This window comes from Eutrigla gurnardus, assembly GCF_963514095.1.
Source record: "Eutrigla gurnardus genome assembly, chromosome: 20".
In the NCBI taxonomy this organism is placed as follows: Eukaryota; Metazoa; Chordata; class Actinopteri; order Perciformes; family Triglidae; genus Eutrigla; species Eutrigla gurnardus.
The window spans coordinates 14,419,084-14,435,978 of record NC_139931.1 but is presented as its reverse complement, the minus strand read 5'-3'; the positions used below and the strand labels follow the sequence as shown (position 1 = coordinate 14,435,978).

The window sequence follows — 16,895 nt, the reverse complement described above, 5'->3', positions numbered from 1 at the left end:
CAAAGGTTATACACTCAAATGTGATGTTTGGAGATTTAAAAAAAGAAAGGTTGATAATACTAATAATATAATTCTGATTTTCCTCCTCTGCCTAGGGATATTATGTAAATAGTAAATCATTGCAATAGATACATTTATATACAGAGTATGTTCATTGCTTTGGGTAGTCATATAAACACAGAGAATAACACACGCAACACAAGGAATTTATTTTCAATTTAATTTCTTTTAATATAATCTTATTTACATTGTATTTTTTCATAAATGTTTAGTACATAGTAAGTTACAATACTCTTGCATCCATTACACAGTGAACTCAGAACCTAGAAAATGCAGATTGAAATGATACTGCATAACAGTCTTCAATAATCAATCTACGACAAAATCCCAACTTTTTCCACATTAATCGCTCAACATTTAGGTGTTTGATTTCATTCACTTCATTGCAGGATTAATGACCGCAAAGAGATGTTGTTCATTCATGGTGGTCTTGAGGACGAGGGCTACTTTTTTTTCTAACATCCAGGCTATGGAGAAAAAGAGATGGGCGGAGAAACATCGGGGTCACAAAGAAAAAAAAAAAGATGGTGAAATGGATGATGAAACATGTGCGAAAGGCTGATGAGATTTTATTATACATGTCACATACAACCAAAAGAATTCCTGAAAGCTGACTCCTTCTTTCCATCCTTGTGGCTCATTTTGTTAATTATCCAGGTCATGCCCTTGGACCTCTCCATAACATCAGTAGAGCTCGATTTTAAAATCAGGGCTGGGAGGATCAAGCCCTTTCACGTCAAATCAATGTAATGTGGTATTTAAAACACCAAAACAGTTATTCATACACTGACCAGAGTATTTCTCCCCAATAATATGAATGTCAAAAAAAAAAAAGTAACAAAATTCAATAAAACCCACTTTGTGGATTACTTGAATTGACCCTTCAACTCTGGAAGAGGGGGTGATGAAGAGATTAGTGTGGCTCTTTGTAGAGCATATAGCAGCTTGGTCAGTAATCACTTAGTAATAAATAATAAAATATCAGAGTGGTCGCAGATACAAACCGAAGAGACAAAAGGTTACCAAAACAGAGGAGCAGGCTCATTTGATCATTTTTACAGCGTAACACGGTGCCATGCCTGACACACACTCACGCAGACACACGCAAGCACAGACACACACACAGAAAGACAGACACGCACACACACACTCACACACACTCACATCCATGCACACGTTCTGATACACGACAGTGGTTAAACATGAAGCATGAACACTAGTCAATCAATCAGCTTGTCAGACAGAAAGACAATCAGTCTCCGCCTTGTTCTTTACACGTGGGATTTCAAGGTCTCTGTTCGCAGGCTCGCATGTGATTGGCTGATTCTGTCCTTTGACTCGAGTGTGTCGGGAGTCAAATTCGCTGTGGCGGTAGACATTCTGAAGAATGACATCATAGCTTGTTAAAACTTAAGGATAAAAATGCTTCTTCAAAACATTTGAAAAATTTTAAAATACTTTATTTTTTGTCTGTTTTTTTTTCTTCTTTTTTAGTTTTTAATCTTTTCCTCTCCGGCTGTGCTTCCTCCTTGAACCCCCAACTGTTCGGTGGTGAAGAGGTGGCAAGAGACTGCTCTTGTGGTGCTTGGCCGTTCCGTATACTCCGCGTATACTTGATATTCTGTTGATGTGTGTGTCTGTATGTAAAAAGTCAAATAGTTTGTGTGCAAGTGCAAGCGCAAGTGTGACTGCGTATATGTTGGTTGTCACTCCACAGCGAAGCCGCAGGTCTCCTCCACAGCAGTCAGCAGTTTTTCGTAGAGTTTTTCGTAAGACTCGTAGGGAGGGATGTCTATTCGGTTAAAACTAGAGACAGAAAAGGATCATTTGTAACATTCAAACTAACTCTTCAGCAAATATAAGAAGATATTCTTCTTCAGTGGGTCCTTACCACGTGTGAGCCTTGGGCAGGTTGTCTGTGTTGGCGTCTATCAAATGGATGGTGAAGAGCCTTGGTCCTGCAGAACCTGTAGAACCTTACACACATACATTCTAGTTATCACTGCTCTACTCTGGTACACAGAGAACTCATCAGCAAACAGTAAAAGCTCACCTCAAATGTCAACGTTTAACAAATAAATAAGTCAACGATTTCATTGACATCCTAATGTAACTTAAGTTTCAATTCAATGTATTTTAACTGTGTGGTCATGTACTTAATACTTTTGTTGTTTTTAAGAAATTAATTGCAAACTAATGTATGTGAATAATCAATAAATTGTTTAACTTTTTTTTTTAGACGATGTGTTTGTGTGAATGTGTGTGTGGTTTCCGAGCCAGTGCATGACCCACCCTGCAGCGCTTTGAACCCTTGTAAGGGGACCCTGGTGGAGCCTGTGACGAACTGCAGGAGGCGTCCTCTCCTCTCCTCACTGAAGGCCTCCACCGCCTGCCAGAACCACCGCACCACATTGCTTTCACTTGTGCAGTGCTTCAGTCGCGTGTTAGTCTTCCAGTCTGCTAGATCTATCTTCCCCAGTCCACCAATGATCAACTGGAGGAGAGGGAGGTAGAGGGCGAGGAATAGAATAGAATAGTTAAGAAGAAGCAAAGATGGCAACATAATGAATTTAGACACAACATGAAAAGTGAAGAGCTGGACAGCACATGTACCTCTAGTTCTTTATGGTCGAAAGGTTTGAGTAGGTGCTGGGGGATGAGCTCACTGAACCCCTTCTGTAGAGCCAGAAACTGCGCTTCAATTCCACGCATAAACCTCCAGTTCACATAAAGTCTGAAAAACACAAACACACAACAGGAAATTAAGTACAGTGTCATAAATTGGCAAAAAGTACTGTGAACAGTAGCTTTCTGCCGACAAGACAGTATATCGATTACACTGTGCATCAAGGTGTGGATAACACATTTAAGGCGGAACATGACCGTCTCACTGTTCTTACCTAACGTATTCTTTTTTGTTCTCCTCAGTGACGGGGATATTGCGGCCATTAGGTTTGAGTTCATGTTGTAGGAACTTCCCAAAGGCATTGTGCTCCACGCAGAACGTGTGGTCAAGGACCGAAGTGATGTCGTTCTCTCTGCACAAAGAGTATTAGCACAAGTTAACACTGAAATGGACAAAAACTAAGAAAATAGTCCATGTTAAAAAAGCTCTCTGCAGTCAGATTGACTTGACTTGTGTGTAGGTGCTTTTGCTCACAATATCCACACGAGGCTCTTGTGCAACTCTGGGTCGGTGGTCTCCAGGTCGTTGAGCTGGATGGGTTTGCCTAGCAGCTGTTTGTAGAAGGGCAGCGTGAAGCTCCCATTGATGTAGTGACCATGAAAAACGGCCAGGCCCATAACACGGCCCACAAAGTGGAAATATGACAGGTGGTCCTGACAGAAAGCAGCAGAGACGGACAGACATTCAGGGTCAGAGAGAATCCACTTGTTCAGTTCTGCAGAGGAGGACTTTACGCTTGTGTGTACTCACAGGGTTGATGGAGGAGTCGGGGTTGATCTGTAGTGTGTAGATGTTGTCTGTGGAGTACTGGAACAAGCCGTAATAGGGGTTCAACATTTCATGACACAGCAGGTACAGCCACTCCCTACAGACAACCACCACAGTGTTAACATGTGTTCAAAACTCAGAGAAACATGGAAATACATTTATTAATGTTGAAACAATGAGAAAACTGTTTTGTCATGTTCATTTTCATACAGTATATAGTGAAATACATTGAAAGAAACGCGTCAGTGTACAGTATTTACATTTTTCTTTTGCATTCCTTGATTTTCATTTAGTGTCTTTAACTGTATCTCAATCCTAATTTGTTTAGCTATAGAAATATAGCCTTGTTTATGTATACATTCGTATACCACTTAACTCAACTTAGCAGGGACATAAAAGATGGACTTGAAATGGATGTCCTCAACAAACGCAGATGTGCTCACAGATGTGAATTACCTGGCCACCCCACCATAGTCCAGGCCCTCCTCTCCCCTGAACTTCACCATCAGACGCTTCTTCAGGTCTTTGGGCCTCATCTTCATTATTTGCCGATAAGATTCCTATACCAAACACACGCACGACATTACTAAGTAACCACAGACACGCACATTATCAAATACATCATTCAATCAATCAATATCTGAGAGAGACGGCATTCTTGTCCGGTTATGTGCGGATCCTGGGAGAGACGTGTTGGCGTTTGCACCCACCTCAAAGATTTCATCACGGGACACTTCTATGCGACAGTGTCCTGCTTGAGGTTGCTGCAAGGACAGCTCATGACGGAGTAGCTTCAATTTATGGACCAGGTCTCTCTCGTAGCGTGCTGCCACATCTCCATCGCCTCCTCCTCCACCACCCACTCCTCCACCTCCCCCTTCCTCACCCACCACATCCATCTGGGGGGCTTGTGAGGATTCCTTTGCTTGGGACTGCTGGCTGGAGGTGGAAAGAAGAGGAGGACAGGATGGACACAAAAATGACAGACTGTCAGATGAAGAGTTGACAGAAAAAACCCAGCAGACCTGAGCTTATTACAAACTGTGCATTCGCCTGGAGGAAAAATAATCTGCTATAAACCCAGGTTTCTGTAGATCACACGATTCAGCATTATTAAAAGAGCTGAGGACTGTTAGTAGGCCATGTTCAGAACCAGAGTTCTGCAGTATGGCCATTCAAGTGAGATTAGTTGAAGGATTAGTCTTGAAACCACTTATTTGGTATGCGTCATGGCAGTCTGTCACCCAGGTGTAGATGATACATGAGTATTTCAAATGTGTGTACCTGATAATGGTGTGAAGGCGCGGGTCTGTGAATTGTGTGGTTCGGTTGTTGTGGTCCACAAAGTAGATCCGGCCCGACACAGTGCTGCGGACCTCCCAGCCCACTGGCAGTGGTCCAAGCTCCTCACAGCTCACACTGGCCAGGTCCCTGCACCAGTAACAAGTAACCAGACTGAGACTTCAGCCAGCAGCAGAAATCCACCCCACCAGTTTAACTTGTTGAGACTCAGCGTTCAACCAGAGCTCTGTCTCAGTTCTGACCCGACATACTGTACCTTCTTAACCCCTCACACTAAACCCAGGCGCCAGACCAAGAGAAATAACCTGAGATTTTCTCTTAATCTGTGGTGGAATTAGTGCAGAACATGGACCAGATGTAGGGTGAAACAGGGAACAACAGCATGTAGTGTTTCGCTCACATGAAAGTGGGGCCTATGTTCATACATTTCTCTCAATTTGAATGTGAAATGTCCCAGTTCCGAGGCTTCAAAATACAGAGCACAGCAAAATGCAGTATACTTATATTTGTATAATCCACAAAACATCCCATGTGTGATGATTTCTACCGATTGTTATACTCTTCTTGATATCCTCCTCTTCCCCTACTGCAATGATCTAGTTTGTCAGTGGGGTTTTTTCAAGGTTCGTCTCATTTCAGGTTATGCTTGAACTAGACTAGTGGGGTGTAAACGTACCTCGGTATCCGAGGGTCGTGCCAGGTGCTGACGCCCGTCTGTGTGTGAAGGAAGTACACCTGGCCCTGCACCGTTGTTCGTTGCTCTGTTTTAAAAAGAAGAAAGATGACTTTATAAAAACAACATGAGAGATTCAGAGATCAGTTAAATATCAAGAGTGATGTTTGACTGACCATATCCCTCCGGCAGGTCTGGCGGTTGATGCCCATTAGGTCTGTTCTGCGGGGTGTGGCCGTGGCTTCTTGAGTCCTGCCCTCTGATTCGCTGCGTCTGAAGACGGCCCTCCTGGCCGGGTGAGTCAAGCCGACAGTTCCCGCCGCCAGCCGCTCCAGTGGGGTCCGAGTAAGGCAGCGGCTCTTCACTAAAACATCCTTCAAACACAGGCCTGAACACAAACACAAAACACCACTCGAGTCATATTTTCTCTGTTTTAACGAAACACATGTTTAAGTCAGGCGGCAACCTAATCACGATAAGAAAAAAACAATATGTTGACGATGGTCAATTTATATTATCGTAAATACCGTCACAATTGACCTGACAGAGCTGTCCAATTCATTATCATTGTAGTGAAAAATTAATTAAAAATACAGGATACAAAAATACATTTATTTATTTATCCTTTATTTATGCAGGGAGAACATATGATCATCTTATTGATGATTTGATATTTTGAGGATTATCGGGATAATATAGTGAATCACAAAGATTTTGGCCAGGATAATCGTGACCTAGTAGTCTCAATCGCTGATTTACAGTCTTCTTCGATACATCATTTATTAAATTATGGTCCCATTAAGAATAAAATAGACAATAAAGCTAAAGGCTAAAGGCTTGTTTTAGACTGTGGCTACCATTCATAGGACACTAACACAGCTTTGTCTGGTCTGCAAATCACTTTAATTTTGAACTCAAACAAATGACAATTATGGCTAAAGTGATCTTGCAACACAACAAGCACCCAAAATAGGTCTCAGTCCAACTTTGCATGGGATCCCAACATGACAAAGAAGAGCCTGAATTTAATCAGTTAACACATTTTTCCCTTCTGGATTTGGTAACCTGCGATATGTCATTACACTATCCACGGATAAAACCTGTACCTACATAAAGAAATACTTCCATACAGAACATGATGGGTCACTGGATGGCTTCATCATGAGTAACGTTTTATGTGTATTTATGCTAAGGACTCCGCAGCCACCGGACCTCTACCCAGTTGAACAACTCTGGGAGATTCTTCGGCCTAATGGAATATCTTTAGGCAGAATAACATTAAATCTCATGAAAATATAAACCAAAGTATTTAGAATTGATTACACTTTAGGCTGATATTTGCCAAAGTATTTTAGTAAAATTGTTTTCACTGCTTGTGTAAAAATAATTGTTGCTTGATTTATAAAAGCACAAACTGTGACAGTATCAATGAGGAAAACAAGAGTGGCTTTTCATCATCTGATTCTAAATCCTACAACTGATAAAGCAATACAGAATAATAATTGTTTCTCTAAGAGTTATTCATATGGCACTGGCAGCATAAAAAAATCTGTTGACGCACTCACCCATCATTTTCTAACAGCCCTCTGCAGTCCACCACCGGGCCTCCGCTGCCGATGCGGTCCCGTGTCTGTAAGCTCACTGGGAACATGCAGGTGGTAAAGGTCAGAGAGATGACAGTGCGACAGAGCAGGAGGGCAGAATATGCACACAGTGAAACACCAGCGACAGGGAGAGATGCAATGGGGGTCATTACTACATATAATGTATCTGTGCGTCCAGCCTCACCTACGATCTGCCCCCGCACTGCGTCACTGTCTGAGGGGTTCAGCTTACATAGATCTAGACGCTGGTCTGGAAGAAGAAGACAAAGGAAATATGAACCAAAAGCTTTTCTTTTTCTTATTTAATTAACAGCTGTGGTTTGCATGTATGCATATTTAAAATCAAACAAAACAACAGACTTACATCCTGTGTCTTTTAGCCTGCTGATTGCGTTGGAAAGCAGTCGTATGCAGCCCAGGAAGCCTGCTCCCTGTCGTTTATGGATCTTCTTGTGGTTCCATATACTGATGGTGATGGAGTCTGTCTTTCCAATGTAGCTGAAAAACAGATGTTTTAAAGCTCATGTGTCTAATCCATGTTTCTCACACATTCTGGTATCAATGTGACCAGTCTGAATGTCTTAAGTAGTAAAAAAAATTCAAAAATCAATCAATCGTTGGGTGAATAAAAGAAACTTGTGTCCGTAAGACAAATCTTTTTAATATATTATTACACTTTATTGAAAAACAATAAAAACCAGTGAGAAAAAGGAGACTCACAGGTCGTAGTGCTGATTCCATTTGGGGTCCAGTGTGCTCTTGACTGTGTCTGTAGAGTGGCATTGACCTGATCCGTCCACCACAACCTTGGCAAATGGATCTGGCAGGCCTGCAGGCACACAGCTCAAATTAATTGTTTGTATCAACCACACTGAATCATGAAAAAGATGATCTAGATCTATGCATTACAAATATCTCGATTGGCTTAAGCACTGCAGATAAGATAAGCATTCTGTTACATTTAGCACTGTTTTCTTCTCATATGTACTTCTCATTAAGGAGACTGGCCTTTTTAAAGCTCTAACCCAATAACATATTCTATTTGGTTGCTGTTGATGCATATTGAAATCATAGCATGGTGAAACCCGTGGATTGAAGACTCTTATCCTAGATGTCTTAGGAATGTTATCCCTGACGTGTGGACAATACAACTGACACCAAGGCAAATGTGTTTACGTTGTTGGCACACACACAGACCCTTATTGAAACACATCATCTCATCATGTATGCCGATCGTCATCATGCGACAATTCATGCACATGAAAATGAGCGCATAAAAAAAAAGGAAAGAAAAGAAGGTACTCACGAAAGAAGTCTTTCTTAGCGAGGTTCTTGGCACATAACACTGCAAAAGAAAAAATCATTATGAACAAAATGCCACACACACAAATATGTAAATTATCTCTCGGTGTGTAGGCTGGTATAAATGTATGCGGGTGCACAGAAAACGGTGTGGAGGAAGAATTCTGGTTAGGATATAATATATGAATGCCAGAGTCTAATGAGCAGGGAAACTTATGCGACATGCAGACAAGAACGAGCAGTAAAGTATAGCCTAGTGTCAGGATCACTGCACACACACAAACTCAGATCCGCAGGCCGCCCACAGTGAGTGGCAGGATGCCTTCTCTGCCACATCATCTTTGTGGATCCTGCAAAGCTCATTCTGACCCCGACGTGGAGAGTTTGTAAGTTTGTGCTCAGTATTTAGTTTACTGTGTGTGCAATTTCTTGTTAATTATTTTGCCAGACAGCCTTTATGGTACGAGAGCTGGCATATGTCATTCTAGGTCATCCCGGTGAGCACTGCTGTAAAACAGCTGAACCACAATGAACTGATTCTTAGAAACACAAGTACAGGTCTTGGCAGTGTGGGTAACTGAACAAAAACAAGTGACATGTTTGCATTCAAGGCTGATGTCATGCAAAAAGTGACTGCGACGTAAGGTGTAATCGACATGAAAACCACAATAATATTTACTCTGCATGTCTAGATGTCCAGCTCTTAAGTCTGTTGTTGTGAACCGTATGTGGTCAAAGAATGTGCATAAACATTTACAGGGATTAGCTCTAGGTGTTGGTAAGAAACAAGAGAAGACATTTCTTGGCTGCAATAAAAAAGTATGAACTAAGCCTACCTTTTATGGATAATACTTCACAGTATGATTGCTGAATGCCAGTGTCTGTATGGTGGAGAGTCTACAAACAAACCATTCGCTGGTTCCATTTAATTATTTGGTTTTGACCGAGCGGAACAAATTCTGAGAGCAGCGATGTAAAACCCCCATAATGTCATTCACATTGGGCTGATTATTCTCACACCACACATAGTGGACCAAGAGATGTAAGTAATCTGGAGTATCACCATCACGTGTATTACACGTACATACAGGTGTTTAATTACCATTTGGAATATTGATTACTGTTATTTGGAAAAATTTCATGAACTCACGTTGACTTGCCTAAATGTTCTGCCTAAATAATACTAATAATAAAATAAATAAAATCTGGAGCATAAAATGAAAATAAAATAAATAACCTTAGGCCCCATTTATCTACCATTCTCTTTCATGATAAAATAAATGGGAGCCAATCTGACCAGTGAGGCTGAATGTGTAACTATATCATGTCAGTCATCTTTATCCAGTACGGCGGGGAAGAGACAGGCTTGGAGGGGGAGGACTGTCAGTGAGAATCTTACTCAGTTTCTTCCTATGCAAACGTACCAGAAGTTTCAAATGTTTCCCTGCACTACATTTAGAGCAGAAACAACTAGTTGACCAATCAGTTACTCTATGTAGATAATCAATTTGTCCTTTTTTCATTATTCAAGCCAAAATACTATACATTGAAACGGTTGATTTTCTTGTTTTTTTAAATGGTTCTGGATTAAACAGCTTCACTTTTATTATTTATTACTTGTTGATCAAATAAAGAAGCTATTCGAGTGTCACCTGAGACTCAAGGATAACCAGATTAATCAAGAAGGCAATATGCTGATTAATCAATAATGAAAATAATTGCTAATTGCAACCCTAAATGCAATCTATGCTAATTGATCAATGGTGGGTTTGTATTGGCAACACTTCACAGATGAAGACTGGTGGTATTGTGTTGGCATCTCTTGATCTATTTGAACCGATACTAACTGATTTGCTACACCACCTGGACCGTTATAATGGCTTTGAGGTCCAATTAAAATCTGGCACGATCTGGTTTGGCCCAGACAGCCATCTAGGAAGTTAGTCAGCCAGCCAGCGGTTTAGGATGTGGTGACTGTGCGGTGTCGTAGATGTGTCTGGCGTAGCGTGGTTTATTTCCTGTGATCAACCGGTGTAGAATGGCTGCAGGATATCCTTCCCTCTTCCTCATCGACCCCTTCCATTCCTCCTCCTCCTGACTCACACATTCCACACTGAGACCTCATCTTTTCTACACAGCCACAATGAGAGAAACACAGCTGGAGTGGGAGAGAATCAAGTTTCTAATTTGCCCCTGGTTCCTCTTTCAGACAAGCAGCGGAGGAAGACTTTCTCCGTCACTGTCACAGCCTGGCTATACAGCACTCTCATCCTCCAATCTCTTGCCAGAGATGAGGGAGACTCCTAATTTCACCACATCTCTCTTTTTCCGCCTCTTGACCAGCTCTTCTGTGGTGCTGAATGTGTGACAGGCCCTTTCTCAGCGTCTCAGGAAATTCCTCATTCTGCCAAGGTCACGGCTAGTAAAGACACACACAGCTACAGCTCAGCTGGTTCTCAATTTCCCCACTGCCGCTTTCCTTTTGGCATTCATGTCCTTTCTTTTTTCCTTTTTTTTTTAAACCCGAGAGCTGGAGAGAGCCAGCGGGGGAAGAATTCTATTCATCCAATCTTAAGGGAACACGCAGAAACAGTTCACGGGAGATGATGAAAAGGGAGCTACCTCTGTACCATGCTAGCAACTCCTCAAGGAATCTGGAGCCACAACATGTTTTAGCCCAATCAACTTTTTTTGTGTGTGCGCTAGTCTTGCACAGTAAGCACAGAGCTATTCTTCAGGTAATGACAGGAATCATGACACTGTAGAAGCTTAGGAGCTTGATAAAGCTTCTTAAATCAAACGTAACGGCCAAGTTCTTTGGGACAGATGCCAAGGTGCAGGGAACTTGTCTTGAATCTGTTCGTTGAAATCAATCGATTAGAGACGGAGCCAAAGTCTTTTTGAATACTTGTCTAAACTGTACTGTTTCAGGGGGGCGCTCACTGGTTTACAAGTGCAGTAGAGTGACCTGAACCCATCAGATTACAACAATGTCACTTCCTGTGTAACCGTCTCCTCTTGGCAAAACAAAATTCGCAGGCACGTGAGCAAATATCTCACCTACTTAATAACCTGCACCAGCATAGCACCAGCACTTAGCACACACGCAGGAAGATGCACAGGTGTCTTGTGCTATCTACCACACAAATACAAAAATTAAGTGTAAAATTCACTCAAAAGTTAAATAACCATGCTTGTTTGAGCAACACTGTCACATTCTCAATTCCTACATTTATTGTGTATGCTTTTGTGTGTGTAAATGTGTGTTTCTGCACAAGCTGTTGGCTCAGAAAGTGAGAGGATTAGGAGTGCTTATGCTGCTTCCTAAGTAAGCATGATTCCCCCCCCCCCTTTCCTCTCTCACTCTCCTTTACACTTGAGCTGCTTTTTGTGTCCTGTTTTTCTATTTCTTTTTTTTCTCCTTAGTTATTCCTCGCTCTCCCACTCATCTGTCCTCTTTACAGCCCTCTCTCTGTCCTTCTCCTGCGAGTATTCCAAGTCACCTGCTGTGCTGACGCAGCCCTGCGTTGGCACTCGGACAACCCAGTGTTCAATCCAACTACCTGGCAACAAAACTTGAGCAGCACGTGTTGATTCCATGAGAAAATTAACATCCTGCTGAATCACTGATTCTTTCATTCATTAAACACGCCCCCCCCCCAACAATAAGCTCCTTCATACCCAAACAATTTTTTTTTCTATTTGAATATGTGTGTCCTGTATTCAAATCGTGTTAGCAGTTGAGGAACAAAGATTCTTAAAAAAACACAACCTTAATTGGGTTAGATGTTGTTTGAATTTTTTTTTGTTTATGTCACAAGTACCAAGCTTTGCTAACAAAAAAAGACATTCATGAAAATAAATCAATTGAAAAGTAAATGCTTAAAACAAGCAACACTTTATCAAATAATAATCAATATTTTGATTAAGCATTTGGCACCCACTTCCAGCCCTTGACAGTGTTTGGTATATTAAAAAAGATATTTAGGTTCAGCACACAACCCTAAAGCAAACAAGGAAAAAGCGCTTTCAGCAAGTGTTTCTCTCTAAAGTCTAATTCTGTCTTTTCACATCTCATTAGATCACAAAACCTAAAGATAATGTGACACTTGTCTTATATATTATTATACCTAGGGAACTACTCCTTCAGCTGACTTAAGATTAACCACTGAAGCACCTCTTTGCTAGCTATATCCATATCCAAACAGCCTCTGAAATCTAAACCAGTATCAAACTTGTCTGGTCTTTGTCTGCGTCCCTGCCACAGAGACACACGGGCCTTTCTGCTGTAGGCCAAACAACCCCTCTCTCTGACAGACTAAACACAGCACTGGCCAGCCAAGCAGCATTGCACTCCCATTGGCTCATCGCACATTCCTCACCCAATTAGAATTCCACTCATACCTGTGGGGGCGGGGCACAGTCAGGGGCAATAACCTCTGTTTGCATCCAAGCTGAAATAATGAGTGACTGGTTTACACACATACAAAGAACACACACACCCTCCACAGTCCAATACAGCCACACACACTTTCACTCCTTTCAGCTTTACTCATCTGAAACTAAACTGTCTGATGGTGTACTGCTTTTCACTAGAATTATTTCTTGTGTTATTTACCAGATTACTTCTATTTTATAGTTTGGATTTACTATTAGTAACAAACACATTACTATACTGAGGGATGATAGCACGAGTACTATATTTCTTCCAACTAGGGCTGCAGATTAAGATTAGTTTCATTGTCAATTAATCTAACAATAATTTTCTTGGTTAATAGATCAATTGGTGTTTAAAATGTCAGCAATTAGTGAATCATGCATTCGCAGAACCGATGGCAGCGCCTTCTAATGTGTTAACAGTCTAAACCCCAGAGATTTTAAATTTAAGACTAAGAAAACCAAATGTTCATATTTGAGAAGACGTAAAATTACTCTGTAAGCTCCATAACTGTTACTCACTTTTGCATTTTGTCTCCTGACATGATATAATTTAAGGTATATCCCTTACTGTATGTTATGTTTTGGGAGGGAGTTTTCCCTAAAGGTCTTTCGCTGGACCAGGAACTGTTGCTGTTGAGTCTGGATAGCCAATTGTTTATTGCGTCTCAGAATAAATATACAACATAAACATACAATACTGGCTGGAAAAGACCAACTTTGATTAAACTGAAACAAACAAAAAGTGTGATAAGTGAAGTGCGTCAGATCTGTGAACCTATCTTGTCAAAAATGACGCCTGCTCCGCTCTCTTGAAATCAGTTTCAGAAAAAATAAACATCAGCATTTAAGGGAAGCGTTTTTACTCCAAAACATCCATCACAGTCATAAACTTGATGAGCCCTCCTGTGTGCATGCAGAGAGATATTAAGTCTACCAGAAAGCAGAGTCTGGTGTGTGTCTGCTCAACTTGAAATCAGGAGGACAAGGCGTCTGCCCAGCGGCACAGAGTGGTCATTTCCATTTGAATAGAGGCCCCTGGGTGCTCAGTGGGGTTACATTAGCTACAGTAAAAACCATTGTTCCAGCTGTGTCCGTGTGTGTGAGAGAAAGAAAGAGACTCATGTGTGCCCTACAGAGGAGAGCCTGACCTCAAAACGAACTACATATTAGAGTTGAGTACAGGATGCCCAAAAGAGCAAACGTGTCAAGCCGCTGTGGGTAAGGATAAGTTCAGCGAGGCAGACATTTACCTTGCTCCAGCTGACACAGCAGCCAAATGCCAATCAATACTTATGGGTAATCTAGGCTAGCGTTGTCAAATCTACCGAGAGATTGATTTTCAGAAAGGCTGTAGTTCCGACATTTCATGCCGGGAACAGAGCTCGTCGCATGCAGGTCAAGCGATGGGTTCGACTGGTCAACACAAAAAAATGGGTGTAGCTAGCAAGCGTTAGCGGTCAACGGTAACTACAATGTTACTATAAGCTAACGCTAGCTGGCTAGAAAGCAAGTGCTAGGGATTGATAAAGTTTCTAAACGTGGCTTTAAAGAGCCGGTATTGCCAACGACCCGTAAGCAACCGACAAGCCAGCTGTCTCGGCTGTGAAACCCACATGATAATGAACAGCTTCTCAACTGTCCTCTCGGTAATTTGGATAGCATCTCGGCTAACAAGCTAGCACTTGTGCGGCTGTGTTTGCCACACAAAAACCGGATGTTTGGGCAAACAGCAGCACCGAGACCCTACAAAACACCTGGTGCTGTATTTTTTTAGGTTTGCGAATAGCAACACATCACAGCAACGGTTTGTAGGTGAAACAGTTTAGCTCCAGTGGAAACATGCACCGTAAGCGCTTTCTTTCGGTGTCGTTTTTTTACCTGTCAGTCGGATTTTGATGCTGGACCCGTTCCTCCGAGTCCCAGGATTCGACATCACTCCGGGAAAAACGATCACACAAACTTCCCGTTGGAGTCCCCCCAAAACACCGTTTCACCACTTAATGGGAACACGAATTACTTCGGTTCAAAATCATGCGGTTTGTTTTTGTTTTCCTCACGGGTAAAAATGTATTATTTCATCGCAAAGTCCTGCGCTCTTTCGAAATCCAACAACACGGGAGAGCATTTTCGGGCAGGCTCAAGTACGTACTGACGTCATGTCCTTAACGGGTAACGTTACGGGCTCGCGTCCGGGATGCGTGGGCGTGCCCGTAAAGATCATTTTCTAGAATTGAAGCCTTCAGACCTTCAGTTTTGCTTTTATTTTAGGCTGCTATATCCTACATTAAGAAACGAAACATTCCCTGATTATGTATGCTTGAACTATAACTATTATGTTATAATTATTTACAAACACAGACTATCATACTCAAATTTCATTTGGGAAATCAATGATAATTTTGTTTCTTGACATGTACTATGATTTCTTTCTGCTTTATCCCAGTTTCCCAATAACGTCTTTAATATCACTAGCCCATGGATATTATAGTATAGTAGTAGTAGATTACCAGCATTTATGTGAGATAATAATAGGCTAAAATGTTATGATTCCTTCTGTGCTTATTTTCTTCTACAATCAATACATTTAAATTGTGTATGCTATCATCAATAATGTCAATATTTAAAAGAGCTTGTTTTTCATTGTTGCCTACATTAACCCTCCACGCCTCTGATGTCCATTTCTTCTTCATATTCAGATCATTCATAGTGTTGTGATGCTGTATGAAAAGTGAAGACTCACAATGATGGACAACAAAACTGGTCAACTCAGCAGCACGTTGGCTAGTTACTCCCAGCACACAGTTTACCTGTCACAACAAAATCTTAATTTAGTAGATCAACATTTTATCGTAAAAAAAATCATCAGCACTGAAACACTACATCATGCTATCAGCTCTGTGAGGCTGTTCTTCAGCACTGTGGTGCTTTGAGCTCAATGCAAGTTTAGCAGGTGTTTGGTCATAAAACCAAGTATTTGAAAATTAAAACGAGTATCAATAAACCCAACAATGTCAGAAGTTGAGGAATCAACAAACATCCAATAGTTGTAAGGGCCATGCCTCTAGCATGACTAATAAGTCAGTGTGGGGAGAGGTGGACTCTTGCATGGAAACTACCTTGCAGTTCGTTCTTAGATGCTGGAACTTCCAACAAGCATTTAAATGCCACAAGACAGAAGACATCATTCTATAGTCTGTAGTTTTAAACCTATTTGCCTGATTACAATTATGGTGATAATGAAGATCAGACTATGACCCAAGAATGCAGATATGACAGCTATTCAAGTTGAAGTAAACACATTACTTGACCTAAAACGATATGGTTTCCAAACTGTTTGTCAGGATAAAGTACAGCAGGGTCCGTTAAAGGTCGAGGGAGAGCTGGGTGGAGCAGGGATAATGGCTGGAGGGATTTGGCTCTTTAGCAGCACTGGGGTTCGCTGCACGGCTGCAGTATTAGCTGGCGGAACAATGGACCCTCTCACCAGCCTGTTTACAGGACACAGCAAATCCACATAAGCAGTGAAACAGCTCGCAGGACCCCACACACTTCCAGAGGCTAGGCTCACACACACACACACACACACACACACACACACACACACACACACACACACACACACACACACACACACACACACACACACACACACAAAAAATCTACAATCACACTACATAAGTTTAATTCCCACATGTGATGTATGTATCATGTTTATATCAACACTCCACAGGTGCAGAAACAGCCTGACACACACACACAAATTAGTTTATCCCTCTGAAACAGTCATGTACAGCTGTTAGCATGATTATGTTTGTGTGTGTGTGTGTGTGTGTGTGTGTGTGCGTCTACATAGTGTGTGCTTGAGTTATTCAAAGTACTGTAGGAACGCCTGAGACCAGCTGAGTGTGTTCATAGCTACTTAAATAATTCCAATCATAGAGACAAATTTAGTTGTACCTCTGGGGACACATGCACACAGTTGATGCAGATGAAGTCATTCATTGCACAGAGCAGTTGGGAAATCCCATTGGGTGCCAAATGTGAGTTTGGTCTTGTGAAA

General features: G+C 41.6%; 1 protein-coding gene across 3 annotated transcripts in view; it reads right to left on the bottom strand.

Annotated features, from left to right (window-relative positions):
* smurf1 (SMAD specific E3 ubiquitin protein ligase 1) overlaps positions 1-14,994 on the bottom strand; it is a 75,583-nt gene extending 60,589 nt beyond the window's left edge. Inside the window, exons 1-18 of one of the 3 annotated variants that reach the window (XR_014599057.1) lie at positions 14,714-14,994; positions 8,400-8,438; positions 7,814-7,922; positions 7,458-7,591; positions 7,278-7,343; positions 7,055-7,130; positions 5,666-5,877; positions 5,493-5,577; positions 4,799-4,945; positions 4,225-4,453; positions 3,971-4,074; positions 3,497-3,611; positions 3,221-3,399; positions 2,961-3,098; positions 2,674-2,794; positions 2,353-2,554; positions 1,952-2,036; positions 1,703-1,866 (exon numbers count right to left, since the gene is read on the bottom strand). Coding sequence is in view for 2 of the 3 variants with exons in the window: in XM_084037480.1 (XP_083893606.1) it covers positions 1,767-1,866; positions 1,952-2,036; positions 2,353-2,554; positions 2,674-2,794; positions 2,961-3,098; positions 3,221-3,399; positions 3,497-3,611; positions 3,971-4,074; positions 4,225-4,453; positions 4,799-4,945; positions 5,493-5,577; positions 5,666-5,877; positions 7,055-7,130; positions 7,278-7,343; positions 7,458-7,591; positions 7,814-7,922; positions 8,400-8,438; positions 14,714-14,768 (2,196 nt within the window). In the remaining variant the exon portion in view is untranslated. Of the gene's footprint in view, positions 1-205; positions 1,867-1,951; positions 2,037-2,352; positions 2,555-2,673; positions 2,795-2,960; positions 3,099-3,220; positions 3,400-3,496; positions 3,612-3,970; positions 4,075-4,224; positions 4,454-4,798; positions 4,946-5,492; positions 5,578-5,665; positions 5,878-7,054; positions 7,131-7,277; positions 7,344-7,457; positions 7,592-7,813; positions 7,923-8,399; positions 8,439-14,713 lie in introns of those variants that run through there. The other 2 variants (XM_084037480.1, XM_084037481.1) reach the window with 2 other exon arrangements.
* Positions 14,995-16,895: the final 1,901 nt, after the last annotated feature.